Source organism: Hemitrygon akajei, chromosome 22 (genome assembly GCF_048418815.1).
Source record: "Hemitrygon akajei chromosome 22, sHemAka1.3, whole genome shotgun sequence".
Taxonomy (NCBI): Eukaryota; Metazoa; Chordata; class Chondrichthyes; order Myliobatiformes; family Dasyatidae; genus Hemitrygon; species Hemitrygon akajei.
In genome coordinates this window covers 59,190,497-59,209,263 of record NC_133145.1, presented here as the reverse complement: position 1 = coordinate 59,209,263, position 18,767 = coordinate 59,190,497, and the positions used below count along the sequence as shown (strand labels likewise).

Below are 18,767 nucleotides of genomic sequence, written 5' to 3'. Positions count from 1 at the left end.
ATTGACCTTATTAATTCTGGGGATCTCCCATCTACTGCCACCAGCCTCATAATTCCCTTACCCTGCATCTCCCATTTCTACTTCCTACCCAAGATCCACAAACCTGCCTGTCCAGGTAGAACCATTGTTTGTGCTTATTCCTGTCCCACTGAACTTGTGTCTGCTTAACTCAATGGTGTTTCATCTCCCCTGGTTCACACGCATCCTACTTGCACACACTCTGGATCTTTCCAATAACTTCAAGCTCTCTGGCCCCAATTATCTCAGTTTCACCATGGACATTGAGTGCTTATACACCTCCATCCCCCATCAGGAGGGCCATAAAGCTCTCTGCTTCTTTCTAGATAACAGACCCAACCTGTTCCCCTCCACCACTACTCTCTGTCTGGCCTAATTGGTCCTCACTCTCAATAAATTGTCCTTCAGCTCCTCCATTTTCTTCAATCAAAGGGTGTAGTTGCATGTGTCCCAGCTATGCCTGCCTTTTTGTCGGCTATGAGGAACAGTCTATGTTCCAAGCCTTCACCAGTATTGCTCCAACTTTTCCGATGCTACATTGACAATGGCACTGGGGCTGCTTACTACACCCATGCTGAACCCATCAACTTCATCAACTTTGCCTCAACTTCCACCCTGCCCTTTAATTTATCTGGTCATTTCTGACACTTCCATCCCCTTTCTTGATCTCTCTGTCTCTATCTCTGGAGATAGTTTATTTACTGATATCTATATAGTACTAAAAACTCTCATGCTCTGTTTGTGACCTCCAATTAGCACAAACGGTGCATTACAGCGGCACTATTTTTAGCTAAATTGACTTAAAATGTGCTAACTTACAGAATGCAGGCAATGTTCAGGTTTATATATTCGTCTAAAATTGCTTACTTGCCAAAATCAACAGCCCCGCTTTCACCCAAGAGCCGGTGTCAGCCATGATGGAAACTGCAACGCAACACCACGACGCATGCGTACGGCCAGCCTCAGCAGCGCCTCACGATGCTCACAGAGCCAGTTCCACCTTTGAGTGATCGGGCAATTTTTGCAGTGAATAGAGAAGATGAAACCACACAGTATTTGACGGGCAGATATATCGGGTCCTCTGAAGCTGTCGGATCGATACTTGGATTTCCAATTCATGAGAGGGAACCAGCTGTTGTTCGTCTTCAAGTGTACCTTCCCCAACAGAATCAAGTATTCTTTCGAGATAATGCTGCTGTGCAGCTGAATAATGGTATGGCAAGAACCACTTTAATGGAATTCATGGATCTTTACACAGAACCCTGTGCTATGCAGATATTCCCAGATTCTACATTTGGACAAATAAGAGATGGGAAAGAAGGAGAATGGGGAAAAGAGTGGAGGAGTACTGTGGGATTTTTGAAGCAAATGTTCTGGGTCGAGTGTATACCGTTTCTCCACGAAGTAGTGACCTCTACTATTTGAGACTTCTTCATCTCATAAAGGGACCAGTATCTTTCGAATCAGTGAAAACACATGATGGAGATATCCTTCCATCGTTCAAAGATGTCAGCAGAGAGAGAGGATTATTGCAAACTGACGATCATTGGCAGCAAACGATGGAAGAAACAGAGAGAACAAGATTGTCCCAAGAAAAGACATTTGTTTGTTGTCTTGCTAACAAACACTGAAATTAAAAATACACAGCAATTATGAAACCGGTTCAAGACTGCAATGTCTGAAGATTTCTTACAAATGGAGAGGAGAACTATCAATGATCCTAAAATCATGATTGATGATGAGAGGCATCGTGGTCAAGCTCTTCTGTATTTCCAAGAAAAACTTGAGAACTTGGGCAAAACACTTGAAGAATATAACTTGCCAACACCAAAAAACAGCACAATTACTAAAAGTGTTGATAATCTGGAATTATTACGTGAACTGAAATACAACAGAGACAAACAGCAGGAATTTGTTTCACAGAAGGAGCCCCTATTGAATAATGAGCAAAGAGAAGTATATGAATATGTGTGCGACTGCTTGGAAAGGAATCTCTCTTCAATGACTTTTATCATTGACTTGATCCTCGCTGAAGTTACGGAAGATGGAGGTGTTGCTATTGCTGTAGCATCATCACGTATTGCAGCAACATTGATGCCTGGTGATAGGACAGCGCATTCAAGATTCAAAATACTCCTCAAAGTCAATTAAGATGCCCTTTGTAACAGCGATTAAAAACAGCAATACTGCAAATTTACTCCGAAATGCGAGGCTTATTGTCTGGGATGAGTGCCCCATGACTAGGCGGGAGAGCTTCAGAGCCGTGGATCAGACTCTTTGTGATGTATGCAGCAAGAATGAGGCCTTCGGGGGTATTTTAACCATTTGCTGTTGCAATTTCCATCAGCTGCTACCAATTGTGAAATGCGGAAATGATGCTGATGTGGAGAATTCATGCATTAAAAAAATCCTTCTTACGGAGAAGCTTTATCAAGTTTCAATTGAAGAGAAACATGCGATTGAGTAAGGGAGAAGGAGGATATTCTAAGTTCTTATTGGGAATTGGAGAAGGCAAGATTGAGAAAAATGAAAACGATGAAATCGAATTACCTGAAGATATGATTCTGCCAGCAAAAACTATGGAAGAATGCATTGATTTCATCTACCCGACATTCGACAATCTTGCAGAACTGTTCTTGAGGAATTCTATCTTAGTTCCTCTCAATGAAATGATGTGAAAAATAAACTTCACATGCATTAGATGTTTCCCTGGAATCATGAAAGAATACTGTTCCTTCAATGCCGTACGTGAAGGAGCTAACACCACTCATTTTCCAACAGAATTCCTTGATTTGGTCGAACTCTCTGGATTGCCGCCACCTAAACTGGAATTGAAGAGGAGATATCCCATCATTTCAATGAGGAACTTGGATCCACCAAGGCTTTGCAATGGAACGCGAATGAAGGTGGAAAAGCTGCAGGACAATCTCATCGTAGCAAAGATAAACATTCGTGCATTCAATAATGACATTGGCATGATCCAAAGAATTACTCTCAATTTATCAGAAGGGGAAGATATTCCTCTTCAGCGGTGCCAGTTCCCGATACAGTCAGGCTTTGCTATGACTATACATAAAGCGCAAGGCCAAACCATGGAGAATGTGTTGATTTATCTGGAGAAACCGGTATTCCAGCATGGTCAGCTGTATGTGGCTTTAAGCTGGGGGAAAATAAATGAAAACGTAAGTGTATTCTTGAAGGGTGGCAGATCAACAAGAAATGTTGTCATCAAAAGTGTCCTTTGTTAAACGAGGAGGAGCTATATTTCTCTTGCTACGCGTCTTTATTCTTTAATAAACGTGAGTTTTTCTTATTTAATTTCCAAAGCACATCACATCAGACTGTACTACCTTTCTCTCAAAGGGTGCCCCAATGGGTCACCTGGTTGTCTAGTCTTTTATAAACCCACTGATTCTCACAGCTACTTGGAGTATACATCTTCCTACCCTGTGACTTGTAAAAATGCTAACCAACCCATTCTCTCAATTCCTTTGACTCAGGCTACGTCCACATTAGACTGGATAATTTTGAAAACGCCGGTTTCACGTAAAAATGATAGGCGTCCACACTGCGTTTTAAAAAATATCTCTATCCACATTGAAAGGGAGATTTCGGTGAATCTCCTCCTCCTGCGCATGCGCAGGACACATCTACCGAAAACAAGTGACATGATTGGTGTCGAATCTCGCTGTAAAAGTGTGCATTTGTGTAGTTACAGACTAGAAGAACTTAAAACGACAGACAGCTGTTGGCTTTCTCGCAGGAGAACTTAAAAGTAAAAAAAACCACAAATACTGGAGTTTATGGAGGCAACCGACAGGGAGTTCACGGACAGATTGACCCGGCTGACGAACATTGAAAAACTGACTAACTCTGTTGCATTAATAAAGAACCTTGTTAAATGTATAAAACATGTCTGCATCAGTGTTATCTTGTATGTCCACACAATGTTACGTTAGGCTGTTACACATCTATTGTCAGAGAAGTACTTGCATAAATAGGTAAACCACCTTCATACGAGCAAGGACAGAAAACAGGGCAAACTGAGTACAGTATATTTATTTATTCAGTAAGTTATGGGTCAAAGTATTTGGTGAGTACATTTCTAACTCTTCTGGCGTCAGTTTCGTTGCCGTCTGTTCTGAAATTGTTAGGTTGCGTTCAAGAAAACAATGAAATAGCGCGCTGCTGTCTGACAGCGTTTTCAGAAGTCTCCGGTTACCCTGTCCACATTGATCTGGCCAATCCAGCGTTTTCAAAAATACACACTTTGGAGAGCGTTTCTGAAAAGCTCCGGTTTCGGGGGACGAAAACGCCGGTTTAGTGTGGACGAAAGGTAAAAACGAAGAGAAAAAGCTTCGGTTACAGATTTATCTGGTGGTGTGTGGATGTAGCCTCAGTGTGCATCTGTTCTCAGGATGAGGTTTTTCATTCCAGAACTAACGAGATGCTCCTCTTCAAAGTAAAGGGCTTTCCTTTCTCCACCATCAATGCTACTCTCACCCTCATCTCTTCCATTTAGTGCAAGTCTGCCCTCGCCTCACTCTCCTGCTACCCCACCAGGGATAGGGTTTCTCTTGTCCTTACCTACAACCCCAGTAGCCTCTGCATCCAGCACATAATTCTCCGTAATTTCTGCCATCTTCAACATTGATTCCACCATGAAGCACCTATTTCCTTCCCTCCCACTTTCTGCTTTCCACAGGGGTTGCTCCATATGCGAGTCCCTTGTCCATTCATTGCTTCCCACTGATCTCCCTCTTGGTACTTATCCTTGCAAGCAGAACAAGTGTCAAACCTGCCCTTAACACCTCCTGCCTCATTCTTATTCAGGGCTCCAAGCAGTTCTTCCAGGAGAGGTGACACTTCATCTGTTAGTCTGTTTGAATCATCTACTATATGTGGTGCTCATGGCATAACCTCCTGTATATTGGTGAGACCCAATGTAGATTTGGAGATCACTTTACTGAGCACCTATGCTCCATCTGCCAGAAAAAGAGGGATCTCCTTGTGGCCATCCATTTCAATTCTACTTCCTATCTGCATTCCGATGTATCAGTTCATGGCCTTCTCTACTGGCTTTGATAAGGCCACACTCCGGTTGGAGGAGCAACACCTTGTATTCCATCTGGGTAGCCTCCAACCTGATGGTCTGAACATCAATTTCTCGAACTTCCTGTAATGCCCCCTCCTCTCCTTCACCTGTTTCCCTTTCTCACCTTCATTTCCTTACATGCCGATCACCTCCCTCTGGTGCTCCTCCCCCTTCCTTTTCTTCCATGGTCTTCTGTCCTCACCAGATTCCCCTTTCTCCAGCCCTTCATCTCTTTCACCTATCAACTTCCCAGCTCTTTACTTCACCCCTCCCCCTCTCCTGGTTTCACCTATCAGTGACCACTTTGGACCTCTTCCACCTTCTTGCTCTAACTTCTCATCTTTTTTCCCCCTAGTCCTGTTGAAGGGTCTCATCCCAAAACGTCAACTATTTACTCTTTTCCATAGATGCTGCCTGGCCTGCTGAGTTCCTCCAGTGTTGTGTGTGTTCCTTGGCTGCCTAACCTGTATAATTCCTGCAACATTTTGTATATATTACTGTGGATTTCCAGCATCTGCAGAATAGTATAAAAAGATGTACCCCATTAACTCTATCCTGGAAGTAAGGAGAGAACAATTTTGTGGTGGCCTTCTTGTAATGTCTTGTTGAGGTTTTGTTCTTTACCAGCTGAGAATACAAAAACTCGTGCAGCATTTTTGAAGAAGCTCATTTGAGGCTTTAAAGTAGAACAATGTGAGCCTTTATTTGCATTGTGGACCTCAGCTCATCATTCAGAACTTTTCAATTTGATATCGGAAAACACATCTTCACATTTTAACAAGAAAATGTTGGAAATACTCAACAGGCTGCACAGTAACAATCAAGAGAAAGTTAATTAATGTCTAGATCAGGGATGGCCAACTATGGCGCATGTGCCAAAAGTGGCGCATTGGATGATTAGAAGTGCATTGCACCCCAGTGATGATAATTTAAAAAAGTAAGCCTACTCATGCAAAAAGTATTAACCAAAAACCGATTTGTAGAAAAAATATCTAACAGGAATTCAAGTAGCTTAGAGCTAGAAATGGGTTTTACTGAGAATAAATCTAAAACTTAGCAATTATTTTTAGAGATTTTATTATTTCGTGCACATCTTTTGGTGAATGTTATTTTCTTTCACATTAATCTGTTTTCAATTTTAAAAAAATGTTCAATGAGTTAAACTAGGAAAGAAGGACTTCAGTTCTGCAGTCGTTCCACAACTGTTCAGTACATGTTTGATACTTGTTTGATCCTGAGGCACCAGGCGCCTGCACCAGCGGTGCGTCACAGGTTTTTGCCAGTCAGTTTACAATTGACACTCGTACGTTACGGAGTTGTGCTTTGTCCGTCCTTTGAACGTTTGCAGTTTTGTACTTTTTCGAAAATTAAGCCTTGTTTTTTACATTGTTGCCCATCATAGTGCAAAAGAAAACAAGCAAAAGAAAAGCAGAAAGTGATAGTAAGCGTGAATTCAATGAACAGTGGGAAAATGAGTTCTTATTTATAGCGGGTCCGTCAGGAAAACAGTTGTTCATGGTTTGTGAAAACACTTTCTCACATAATAGAAGACATGATCTTAATAGACACTATAAAACACAAAATCAGACTGAAATAGAAGGAAAACTGAAGCTAGCGCTTGCGTCTGAGTTATGGAAAGAATATGCGATTTTTAAAAAAAGGAATAAATCAAAAGAAGAGAAAATGTATTTGTTAAAAGCCTCATTAAGGTAAGTAATGTTTATCTTGTTTTTATATTAAATAATATATCACATAAAAATGCTAAACATGTCTATATTAACATACATTCACAAGAAGTGAATGGGGGTACAAGAGTCGTTTGGCGCGTCTGAACTCATGCGTGAAAAAATTGACACATGGAATGTATAAGGTTGGCCACCCCTGGTCTAGAAGGATGCCAAATAGTTCTAATGACTGGCATTATCACATACATTATCTAACCTTTGAGTACTTCTAATATTTTCAGCTGTTATTTGGGATATATAGCAATTCTAGTGATCTTTATTTGTGAGTAGGGGAGGGGTTGGGGGAAATTTTTGATGCTACTGTTGCCGTTCTTTATTGCAAGGGGGGGTTGGGGATTGCTATTGTCTTTTTTCTACGGGGAGGGAGTGAAGATTTGTTGCAGTTGCTGTTTTTTTTCTGCAGGGAGGTGATGGGGTATTTTGGGGTCTGCGAGTTCTGTGTTTTTTTTGTGCAGGGGTGGACTTGATGTATGATCTTTGTGTATTTCACGGCTATCTGGAGAAGACAAACATCTGAGTTGTATTGTACATGCATAGTTTGAACCTCTCTGTACCAGGTCGTAGTAGTCAAATGCTGCATAAATATCAAGAGCGATTGCTTTCACCTTGCCTCTGGAATTCAAGTTCAATTTATTGCTATTGCCGTTTTTTCATTCAGAATTATTTCATTAGCAGTATTAGACTTTAAATCTACATTACCAAATGCTGATTCTTGTTTTTTGTTATATATACCAGGGCATGCACACCACAGTGTAACAGTCAAGTTTTTGTTTAGATTGTTACTGAAGAACCACAAGCTGATAATGGTTTCCTTATTTAAAATGAAGGAAATTATGGCTAATGCTTTTGTGTTTTGATAACATAATTTGCTTGTAATGAATTTTATGGCCCCATTTGATCATGGAGATTTAATAACAATTTGGGTTTTTCTCCAATCAGCGTTAAGGATATAAAAAATAGGAGTAGCAGTCAGCCATTTAACCCCTTGAGTCTGCTCTGCCTTTTAATTAGATCATGCATGAATTTCTATCTCAACATCGTTTTATCCCTATCGTTGGATCAATTGATTGTCATACCCAGAAAGGTATTGATTTTAGTTTTGAATGCAGTCAGTAACAACCTCCACAGCTCTTTGGAATAGATAATTCTAAAGATGCACCACCCTTTGAGTGAAGAAATTTCAGTATCAGAATCACTTTGTTGCCAGTAAGTAAAACATGCCAGAATTGATTGTGGTTCTGTACCAAGCATAAGAAAACAGGACAATATCATTAACAACACAATAGCAACCAACAGTTTGTAAGACAATAGTGCAAATGGCCAGGGGCAATCAACAATTAGCAGAATGGTCACATGTGCAAAAGCAGACTTAAATAAATGTGAACATATGAACAGATTTAACAAAAAGAATAAAGAGAGCATGAAAGACCACTAAAGGTAAACCCAGAGTACACTGTGGATGCTGTGGTCAAACCAAAACGTACAAACAAGCTGGATGAACTCAGCAGGTTGGACAGCATCTGTTGAACTGAGCAGTCAACGTTTCGGGCCGAGACCCTTCGTCCACTAAAGGGATGTTGTGCAGGGACAGTTAGAGTATAACACCTGAGTGAGTTCTCTTAAGAAGTTCATCTTCTCAATTCAAAAAAGGTTTACCTTTTGTTTTAAGACTGTGACTTCTGGTTCTGGATGCCAAAGCACAAGGAAACACCCTTTTCATATCTACCCTGACTTGTTTTTTCTCTCATACCCAATCAGTGGAAGGACTGTGGACCTGAAACGTTTAACCATTTCAACTTTCATAAGTATTGCCTAGCACTTCCTGTTTTTGATTAGATTTCCACACCTGCAGTTTTTTCTACTTTTATTTACCTCCTACATTGTCATTGTCACAACAGGTGTTGATTCCATTACTCATTGCTCATCTCTTTCTTTACAACTTCAATGTCTCTTGAGGCTCTGAGTTGAGGTCAAAACAGCCCTGGATATAGGCTGAAGGCCAAACCTTTTCCTTTGAGGTTCGAAGTAAAACTAATTCTAACGTGGTGTTAGAAGTTATTTTGCATTGTGGATTCTTTGTCCATGTGCGAGAAAGAATGAATTGTCTATGTGAATTTTTAAAATTTCAAAATAAACTATTCATAATAAAAATATACAAAAGGACATCACAGTGCAAAGCCCATGCTATTTGTAGTAGTATTCAGTCAATACTTTGAGTGTTATTGCTGGTTCTATACTGAATAGTGTTAGCACTTTAACAACACAAAATGCTGTTGGAACTCAGGTGGCCAGGCAGTACCTATTGAGAGGAATGAATAGACAACGTTTCAAATCGGGACCACTCATTGGGATTTCCAGTATCTGCAGAATCTTATGTGTTTATGTTGTTAGTTCATTTTTTTAAAATGTAGTATCATTACTACTCATAAAATGTTCAGCTGGGTTGATACACTCTTCTGTTGCTTGAGAGGCTTTACTATATTGGACCTGGCCCTCAATATCCAGTAGCAGAAGGATTCTACACTGCAGTCCTTCCCCACAAAGTCTTTACATTAGTTGTGCCAGGCTTCATTGTATACTTCAGCATGGACATCTCGATGTGCTGGAAAACCAGCAGGTTTTTGGTAGACCAAAGTGTTGGTCACTGAGTTGGTGATCTTGCAGCAGCACTTGATGTCTTTGTCCCCAGGAACAGCCCATAAATCAACGAGTCCCTGCAAAGGAGATGGTAATTGTTTATTCACAGTTTAGTGGGCTTGTATTTACTGTAACTTAAACTGCCAGATTCCTGATTTGTACTTTGAGGATAAACAGAGGTACAAGAAAATGCATTTTCTTAAATAAGTAAATAAAGTGCCTTTGTGGGTATTTCATTCTTATGATTCCAATAGCAGTCAAGGGACATGGCACACCATGATTCATTAAGCTCTATGTCATTGTTAGTGCACTTAAAATCACACTTTGAGATGCAGTAAGAAGGAAGTTGTTGTATGCATAGCATTTTATGTTAGATGTACAAGTTATGACTAGGGGTTAAATAAATTGTACCTTCTAATTGGCTATTCAAGACTTTTTGCAAAAGGGCTTATTAAGATACTATAAACATGAGATTCTGTAGATGCTGGAAATCTTGAGCAACACACAAGATGCTGGAGGAACTCAGCAAGACAGGCATTATCTATGGATGGGAATAAACAGATGGCATTTTAGGCTGAGCACTTTGATCAGAACTGTTTATTCTCTCCTCTTTCTCTCCCCCCCCCCCCCCACCCCACCATAGACGCTGCCTGAATTGCTGAGTTCCTCCGGCATTTTGTGTCGTTTATGGAGATATTGCTAGAGTTGCTTTCTACTGGGGAGATCTTTGAGCTCCCGAGAGAGCAAAATCCAAATTTAAAAAGTGAAATTAAAGCAGCTTTTCTAATACTTATCACTTTACTCATTTTTATTAAAAAAGGCAAGTGAACTGACTGATTTCCCTTCCTTTTAACTTGTAAATGTTTTCCCATGTGTTTTAGAATTGTTTACTGGTTTCATTATATCCAGTGGAACATTGGGGTGATACTGAGTTGAAATGAATTAAATTATGGAAATAGATTGTATAGACTAGATGTTTGAGTAATGTAGGTTAGCTGAAATTAATTTTGAATCAGTATGTTTGATCAGTGGATAGTTCAGAAATGTCCATATTTCTTTCTGGAAGATTGCAAGGGTGTAGAATAAAATTAGACATTCAGGCAGAATATCATGATCGATTTGAACAGAGAAAGACAGAAAGAGTTGAATATATTGAATCCTGAGATCAATAAATTTCTGATTTGTACAATTATTAAGCAATATAGAATGGTGGAGGGAGGTGCAGATACTTTGAAATTAAATGATGGAAAATGCTTTGGATGCAAAATAACTCGTTCCTGTTTTATTAAGTTTAGTTCTTTTTGTATAAAATGCCCTTCTCATTCTTGGGTCATGTCAAAGCATTTCACGACTAATTTTTTTGTATCAGTCGAATACATGCTGATCCAGGTAGTGGAATAAAGACCCTCCTTTCTGAATAATTGGTTAGGATTTTGTTATTTTCTTGAATTAGCAAAAAAGATTTTGATTTAATGCTTCCAGTTAGTGCAGTGCTGATGTTTTACAAAAACAATTGCCTTATCTATTCTGTCCATTTGACAGAGTATCTTTTGTTATATTTAATGCATTAGCATTGCTGATCATTTTAAGTTTTTAGTAATTTAGACTAAGTTCAAGCTTAAATCATTTTTGAGTTTTGGTCATTTAGAATATAATTGAAGCTTTGCTGTTCCTAAAATAAATGTTTCAAAAACTAATTCTGTTGAATATTTTGTGTAATTGTTCTTTTTTTCCTCTTTCACTGCTGGCTGTTTGGCCTGTAATCATAGTGAGTCAATTTTAATCTGGAGAGGACATGTCAGTAAATTATTCCACATCTGCATATTTTAATCACGAAAGTCATTTCTAATTATTGGACTTTCATTTTCTTTGTGCGATAATGTTGTCTTGGCTAAACTCCTTGTTGAACATTGCAGTTTATCCCAATGAGCTGAAAGGAAGAGGGAAACATTCCAGTTTAGTCATTGCCTTTTACTGTTTCTTAGAGCTTTCTTGCTTGTTTGGCCTTTACAAATAAAATATTTGGAGGTCCAGAGCCATTACAAATGAATCTGTTTCTTCAAAATACAACTAAAATGAAATCGGAAATAATAATAAATACAGGGTTCCTTAGCCTTTCCCTTACAGAAGATGTCACTGAAGAATTAATTTTCTTATGAATTTTTTGAATACTTGCACCAATTCCACACAATCTCTTATTCTTCTTGATTTTTCAGTGCTATCAAACTATTATTCAAAGCATCCAACAAATAGATGGGTTTAGTCAGTAGTCTCTGGGTATTTTGAAAGCCCAGTTGTGGAATTTTTGAAGCAAAATGAATCCAAATGTGAATTTTATGTTATTGACAAGTTTTAGTAGTACTGAGTTTCATCAGTAGGATGAAAAAGTCTTCTGGAGAGCAGCATGAGATAGAGCTACGTGATAATACCGCAAGCAATTGATCCCACCAATTGTAGCTCTTTCATACTAAGTCATGAATAGTGAGGTTGTCACACCTTGTTATCAGGTGTGGGTAAGTGTGCCTGACGAAATAGATGGTAAACCATAACATTTGAGTGCAAAGAAAAAGTGCAAAAGCTGCTCAAAAGTTACGAAGAAAAAATATTTGCAAGTAGACAAATGAAATACAAACTTGTATGTACAAATATTTACAAAGATAGAGGCTTTCTCCATAACACACTTTGTCTTTACTTTCCAATATAACTATTCACCAACTGTCAAATCCAGCCTCCATACCTCTCTAGCAAAGCCAGATTGAGGGTTTAAATTTGCCTTCGTCTGGCCTTGAAGAACCAGAAAATTCCACTGTTGGTCTGGTTGGGGGTGGGGGGGGGAATAATCACATTACCAGACCATAACAATTATTTCAGATACAGAATGGGAACACTTTAATCAGGGATTCTAACACCCTACAGTTTTATCCCACAACAAATACCTTCATTAAACCCATAGATCAGTGTCCACATGCTCGGATAAATATAAAAGAACAGTGTTGCCTGCGTAGGGTGTAATGTGCCTGCTCTCACTAACCCAAGCATTATGTTAAGATGCCCTAAACTCTCCCTCGGGTCTTTTGGGGCCGTTATGTTGTCTACAAACCAATATAACGGTGTGAGTAAAAATAAATGAAACTGTTTGAAATGTCTAAAAATTGTATTTTTATGAGTTATAAACCAGCAGAGCATGTTAACTAAAGGGATTGTCTTGATTAGCCAAGCTAGCAATTGTTTTACTGTTGGGGCTGTGTAAATGGTGAACTCCCAAAAACTGCAGGCTGGGATGGTACAGTGTGTGAACTGCTGGGAAACTAGACCAGGAATGGAATGAGGAGGAGTGACTAACCAGGCAAAGGGACAAGTTTAGCGGGAGAATTAGCATTGCCAACCTGTTCTGTCTCATCACCCCCCCCCCCCCCCCCTTCTGGATTGCACAAGGCAGGCAATCGGGAGAGAGAGTCTGCCATGATGTTGTCCTGGCCTGCCTTTTGATGGATGTTGAAATGGATCAGGTTGATGCTTTATAGTTGATCCCCAGAACGAATTCTCTGCCTGGCAGGTAATTTTATGGCAACAACTTCCTTCTCAGCAGTGTCTCCTGTGGTAGCAGCTTCTGACTAAGGTACAATACTGGCTGTTCTCCCTCTTTCCCCTGGGCTATAACTGCTCCAATCCCCACTGCTGAGGCATCATCTTGAATGGTGAATAGTTTGGTGAACAACAGAGCCTCCTTCAGAGTCACAAAGGCTTCCTCACATTCTTTAATCCACTGGACTGGATTCTTTGCAGACTTCAGCATCATTTCTGTTAGGGGGACTGCGAAGGTGGCAAACTGAAGGATAAAACAGTGATACCACCCTATTAACCCTAGGACCTGTTTCTTCGTGCGAGACTGAGGACTATTTCAGATGGCCTTGACCTTGTTAAACAGTGGCTGAACTAGTCCTTGCCCTATTTGGTAGCTCATGTACCGTGTCTCAGCGAGGGCCCATACGTCACCAAACCATTCATCATCCATGGTACTGGCCAAATGCAATTTGGTCTTTTTTCATAACGTTATGTGTTACTGCTGGAAGGTGAGATTTGGCTGGATAGTCTTACTGTTGGCACAGATATGATGGGCTGAATGCCCTCCTCTGTTCTAATTTCCAACAGTCATCAGTTGAACATTTGAATGTACATTGGTGGCTAGTTAAGGGGGGGGGGGGGGGGGAGAAGGGCAGTAACATTGCAAATTAGGCAGTCATTCATTCTAACCACATATTTATACACAGTGCAAGTCTGAACACTTAAAGGTGATTTGTGGGGTTATCTGCAGTTAGTGATGTGATTTTATTGCAATAATTTAGTTATGGAAAATTTGTTAATGAAAGCAATTTAAACCTAAATCTTCATTCTTTTCAGTGTTCATTATGTCTGCAGCATGGTAACAGGTAGCAAATATTGTGCGGCATTTCCTGAAATGTTAAACAGAGTTTATGCATAATGCATAGCAGTACATCAAGTTGGCTGCTGGAGTAATTATTTTGGGGCACTGTTTCTAAAATAATTTCAAAGCAGTGTCACTAAGTGGAAGTGCAAGTTGTTGCAATGAATAAATCATGATTTAGTGTAGCAGTTGTGTGGAAAAACTGTTCCTTTGCAGTTGCAGAGTGTTGTTAAAATACTGATTAACACTAAAGAATTCACAGACTCGTAGTGTATGAGAGACCTAGCGGAATTCCTTGAGGCTGCTGGTAGTATCACTCTGAATTTGTGTATTACACATTAAGTGCACATGGTCTTTTTCCGTCAAGGATTTTTCTAAACTGTCAGCAATAAATTATCAGAAATATAGTAATGATTTGTACTTTGTAAGAAAATGTAGAAGAGGTAAACGAGATCACGAAGAATAAATTCTTCTCAGGATTCCAGCTAGGTATGGATATCATTTTTAACCGATGTTTTGATGACAAACTCTGCCATCTTCATCAGGGATGACTCCTGGGCATGTCTCGTCTGGTGGTACTTATACCCCAGTTGTCCATCCCTCCTGATTGGTTAGTCCTCATCCAATCAGGTTTCTGCTGTGCCACTTTGTTTACAATCAAATTCCAGTTCTTGCTTAGAGCGAGACTTTGTCTTTGCTAAAATTCCTTTCCTCTAGTTTTATTTCAATGGCTCTCTTCACCAGGTGGTCCCAAAAGTCATTGTTGTAACAAAGTAGTTTTGTGCCGATGAAATCAATCTTACAGCTATTGCAAATGCAATGTTCTGCTACTGCTGATTTCTCCAGTAACCTAAACAGATATACCTCTTGTGCTCCTTGATTCCAGTTTCCGCTGTGAATCCCGCCTGGCTGATATACGCTGCTCTGCATTCACAGGGAAAGCTGTAGGAACGCCAGCCATTCTGAGTCCCAGGTCACATACGCTGGGAAAGCACTAGATCCTTTTTTCAAGGGCTCATGAGATCTTCTGAATGACATTTTTTGTGGCAAAGGCACCTTAAGTGAGAATTTATCCAATGTTCCACATCTAGAAATATTAAGGTTATTAACTTGGTGATACCTGAGGAGGATCTTTGAGATAGCGGTTTGCAATTTTGTCATCCTAATTATAGTAAATGGATGATTAAATATCCTTAAATTCATTGCTTCAGTACTTTTAGGTGTATAATCTATTTAAAACTCAAGAAGAGGGCAAAAGCTGGGACCTAGAAGAAGCTGGAACTGTGCAATGTCTTAGGCGAATTTATGAATTAGATTTATTACTCTCAAATTGCAGGAGGGCAGCTAACTTCAAATGCTCAGAGCGAAATACTTTGAAGCCTTTGTATATAAGATATTTGCAGTTGTTACACTCTTAGAATTTGAGTTCAAGTTTATTGACAGTAAGTGTGTTCCTCATTTGCTGTCTATCTAACATGTACTTTAAAACCTTCCTGGGTTGGTTCATTACTGCAGTCTTGGCGGAGTACAAACTTGTGCCTCTATCTTGAATTCCTGAAAAATAATAAATTTATTAACTTGTTTGATACATGAGTAACAAACTAAAGTGCGTTGTATTAAATATTGTAAGGTGTAAAACAGATTAACCAGTGACATTTCAAATGCATTGCGGCAGGGAGTTGAGAAGCCTAAAGGCCCGGGGAAAGAAACTGTTTCTCAAATAAAAGTTAAACTTGTTACATTAAAAAGTTACCGTGCTGGTACATTGCATTAAGTTAATTCAATTAAATGGCCAAGAACCCAGGTGCTTATCAGTGTTGGTAGCTGCCACCTTTATTCAGTAATTGACCAGGGTTTCTCCTTTAGGTTAATTTTCATTGCCATAAAGATGAAACAATTTAAAGTTTGCTTTGGCTTCAAGTTGTTACAGTTTTTCAACAACAAAAGGTTTTAAGAAGTGCAAGGGAATAACACTATATATGTTTCTTTATGATGCTGTTTTCCGTGAATATCAACGTCATGTCTAATCAATAATGTATCTGTCATGCTGTGATATGTTGGTGTTTTGTTCTTCGGTTTGCAAAATATACAGATTAGTTTTTGAAAATCCTTTTGCTACTGTGTTAGCTTTAATATTACAGCATCTTAAATCTATTAAAACATAATCCTTGTAATGTATAAATCACTAAACTTTAACAGTACAAGAGTATTTTAGTACCTGTAATAATGCAATATTAATTGTATTCTCTTCTCATCTGTATATAGCAGTATAAGTGGTGGGAAATTGAATTTGTGTTTCCCAGCCTCATTTTAAATAGCCTTAAATGGTAAGAAAAGGGATTTTGCAACTTAATTTGGAATATATTAAGCAAATGAGGCATTTTACGTGTCACATAATGAAAACAAGCTCAATGGGATCATCTGTTGTTTGTGCTTCTTAATCCTGACCCCATTTGACCACTGTGTTTTCACTGTGTGATAATCTTGCCTTGGATGCCAAATTGATCTAAAATGGGTTTTTCTTTTTATTCAGTGAGGAAGACAAAGAAGATGGAAAGGATAAAAAAGTGTGGTATTACAGCTCAAAGGTACAGCTGGCTGAACTTATTGACTCTCTGGACAAAGAGTACTGGGAGTATGACCTCTGCAAAATACTGGAAGAAATGCGTGATGAAATTCATCGGCATATGGATATTACAGAAGACCTGACTAATAAAGTTCGTGGAAATAATAAATCTTGTCTAACCGCAGCTAATGGTAAGTGAAGTTGGCACTTAGGATTTGTGATTTATGTCTATAATTTTAAGATTTGAAGAAAAGGTGGCCTTCAGTTTTCTGTTGTATAGGAGCATTTCTTTTCAGGTGTTAGATACTGATGGTTTGTTTGTAACAAGTTTTGATAAGTGATTTGCAACTTCAGAAATAAGCAGCAAGTTCTGCAAATGCACATCAGCTTGGGCAGCATTTGAAGAGTATTTTTCATGTGTAAACTTTACGAAGGCTTTGTCATCACTGTTGTGACTTTTCCTTTGATGCTGACTAATCATTTTTCTTTGACCAATTAACAGAGTTGCACACCACAGAAACAGGTCTGTTGGCCCACGTCATCCATGCTGATCTTTTTTCTATTAATACCAATCATATCTGTATCTATCTTTGCCTTATATTTTCAAGTGCTGACTTAAATGTTCAAAGTAAAGTTATTATCAAAGTACATATCTGTCACCATATATAACTCTGAGCTTCATTTTCTTGTGAGCATACTCAATAAATCCAATAACCATAACAGAATCAATGAAAGATTGCACTCAAACAGGGCAGACAGCTAGTGTGCAAAAAAACAACAAACTGCAGTACAAAAAAGATGATATAATAATAAGTAAATAAGCAATAAATGTCAACAAACAAGATGAAGAATCCTTGAAAGTAAGTCCATAGGTTTTAGGAACAGTTCAGTGATGGGGCAAGTGGAGTTGAGTGGAAATTATCCCCTCTTGTTCAAGACCCTGATGGCTGTGGGGTAATAACTGTTCCTGAACCTGGTGGTGTGAGTCCTGAAGCTTCTGTACCACCTTCCTGATGGCAGCAGCGAGAAGAGAGCGTGGCCTGGGTGGTGGGGTTCCTGATGATGGATGATGCTTTCCTGTGACAGCATTTCATGTAGATGTGCTTAATGGTGTAGGGCTTTACCTGTGATGGACTGGGCCGTATCCACTACTTTCTGTAGGGTTTTCTGTTCAAAAGCATTGGTGACCATAATATGATATGTTTTAACCTACAATTTGAGAAGGAGAAGGGAAAATCGGATGTGTCAGTATTACAGTTGAACAAGGGGAACTATGGAGCTGTGAGGGAGGAGCTGGCCAAAGTTCAATGGAACAATACCCTAGCAGGAAAGACAGTGGAACAAAAATGGCAGGTATTTCTGGGAATAATGCAGGAGGTACAGGATCGGTTCATTCCAAAGAGGAAGAAAGATCCTAAGGGGAGTAAGGGGCGGCCGTGGCTGATGAGGGAAGTAAAGGGCAGTATAAAAATAAAAGAGAAGTATAACATAGCAAAGATGAGCGGGAAACCGGAGGACTGGGAAGCTTTTAAAGAGCAACAGAAGATAACAAAAAAGGCAATACACCAAGAAAAAATGAGGTACGAAGGTAAACTAGCCAAGAATATAAAGGAGGACAGTAAAAGCTTCTTTAGGTATGTGAATAGCAAAAAAATATTTAAGACCAAAATTGGGCCATTGAAGACAAAAACGGGTGAATTTATTATGGGGAACAAGGAAATGGCAGATGAGTTGAACAGGTACTTTGGATCTGTTTTCACTAGGGAAGACACAAACAATCTCCCAGATGTAATTGTGGCCAAAGGAACTAGGGTAAAGGATGAACTGAAGGAAATTTATATTAGGCAAGAAACGGTGTTGGATAGACTGTTGAGTCTGAAGGCTGATAAGTCCCCAGGACCTGATAGTCTGCATCCCAGGGTACTTAAAGAGGTGGCTCTAGAAATCGTGGATGCATTGGTAATCATTTTCCAATGTTCTATAGATTCAGGAACAGTTCCTGCTGATTGGAGGGTGGCTAATGTTGTCCCACTTTTCAAGAAAGGAGGGTGAGAGAAAACAGGGAATTATAGACCGGTTAGCCTGACTTCAGTGGTGGGAAAGATGCTGGAGTCAATTATAAAAGAGGAAATTACGACACATTTGGATAGCAGTAGAAGGATCAGTCCAAGTCAGCATGGATTTATGAAGGAAAAATCATGCTTGACTAATCTTCTGGAGTTTTTTGAGGATGTAACTATGAAAATGGACAAGGGAGAGCCAGTGGATGTAGTGTACCTG

The 18,767-nt window shown here is 39.3% G+C and overlaps 1 protein-coding gene across 13 annotated transcripts in view; it reads left to right on the top strand.

The window, feature by feature from the left end:
* The window catches only part of bptf (bromodomain PHD finger transcription factor), a 174,142-nt gene that overhangs the window by 34,517 nt on the left and 120,858 nt on the right, over positions 1-18,767 (top strand). For all 13 annotated transcript variants that reach the window (XM_073026381.1, XM_073026379.1, XM_073026383.1 and 10 more), the window contains exon 3: positions 16,455-16,678. In XM_073026381.1, the coding sequence (XP_072882482.1) occupies positions 16,455-16,678 (224 nt within the window). The remainder of the gene's footprint in view (positions 1-16,454; positions 16,679-18,767) is intronic.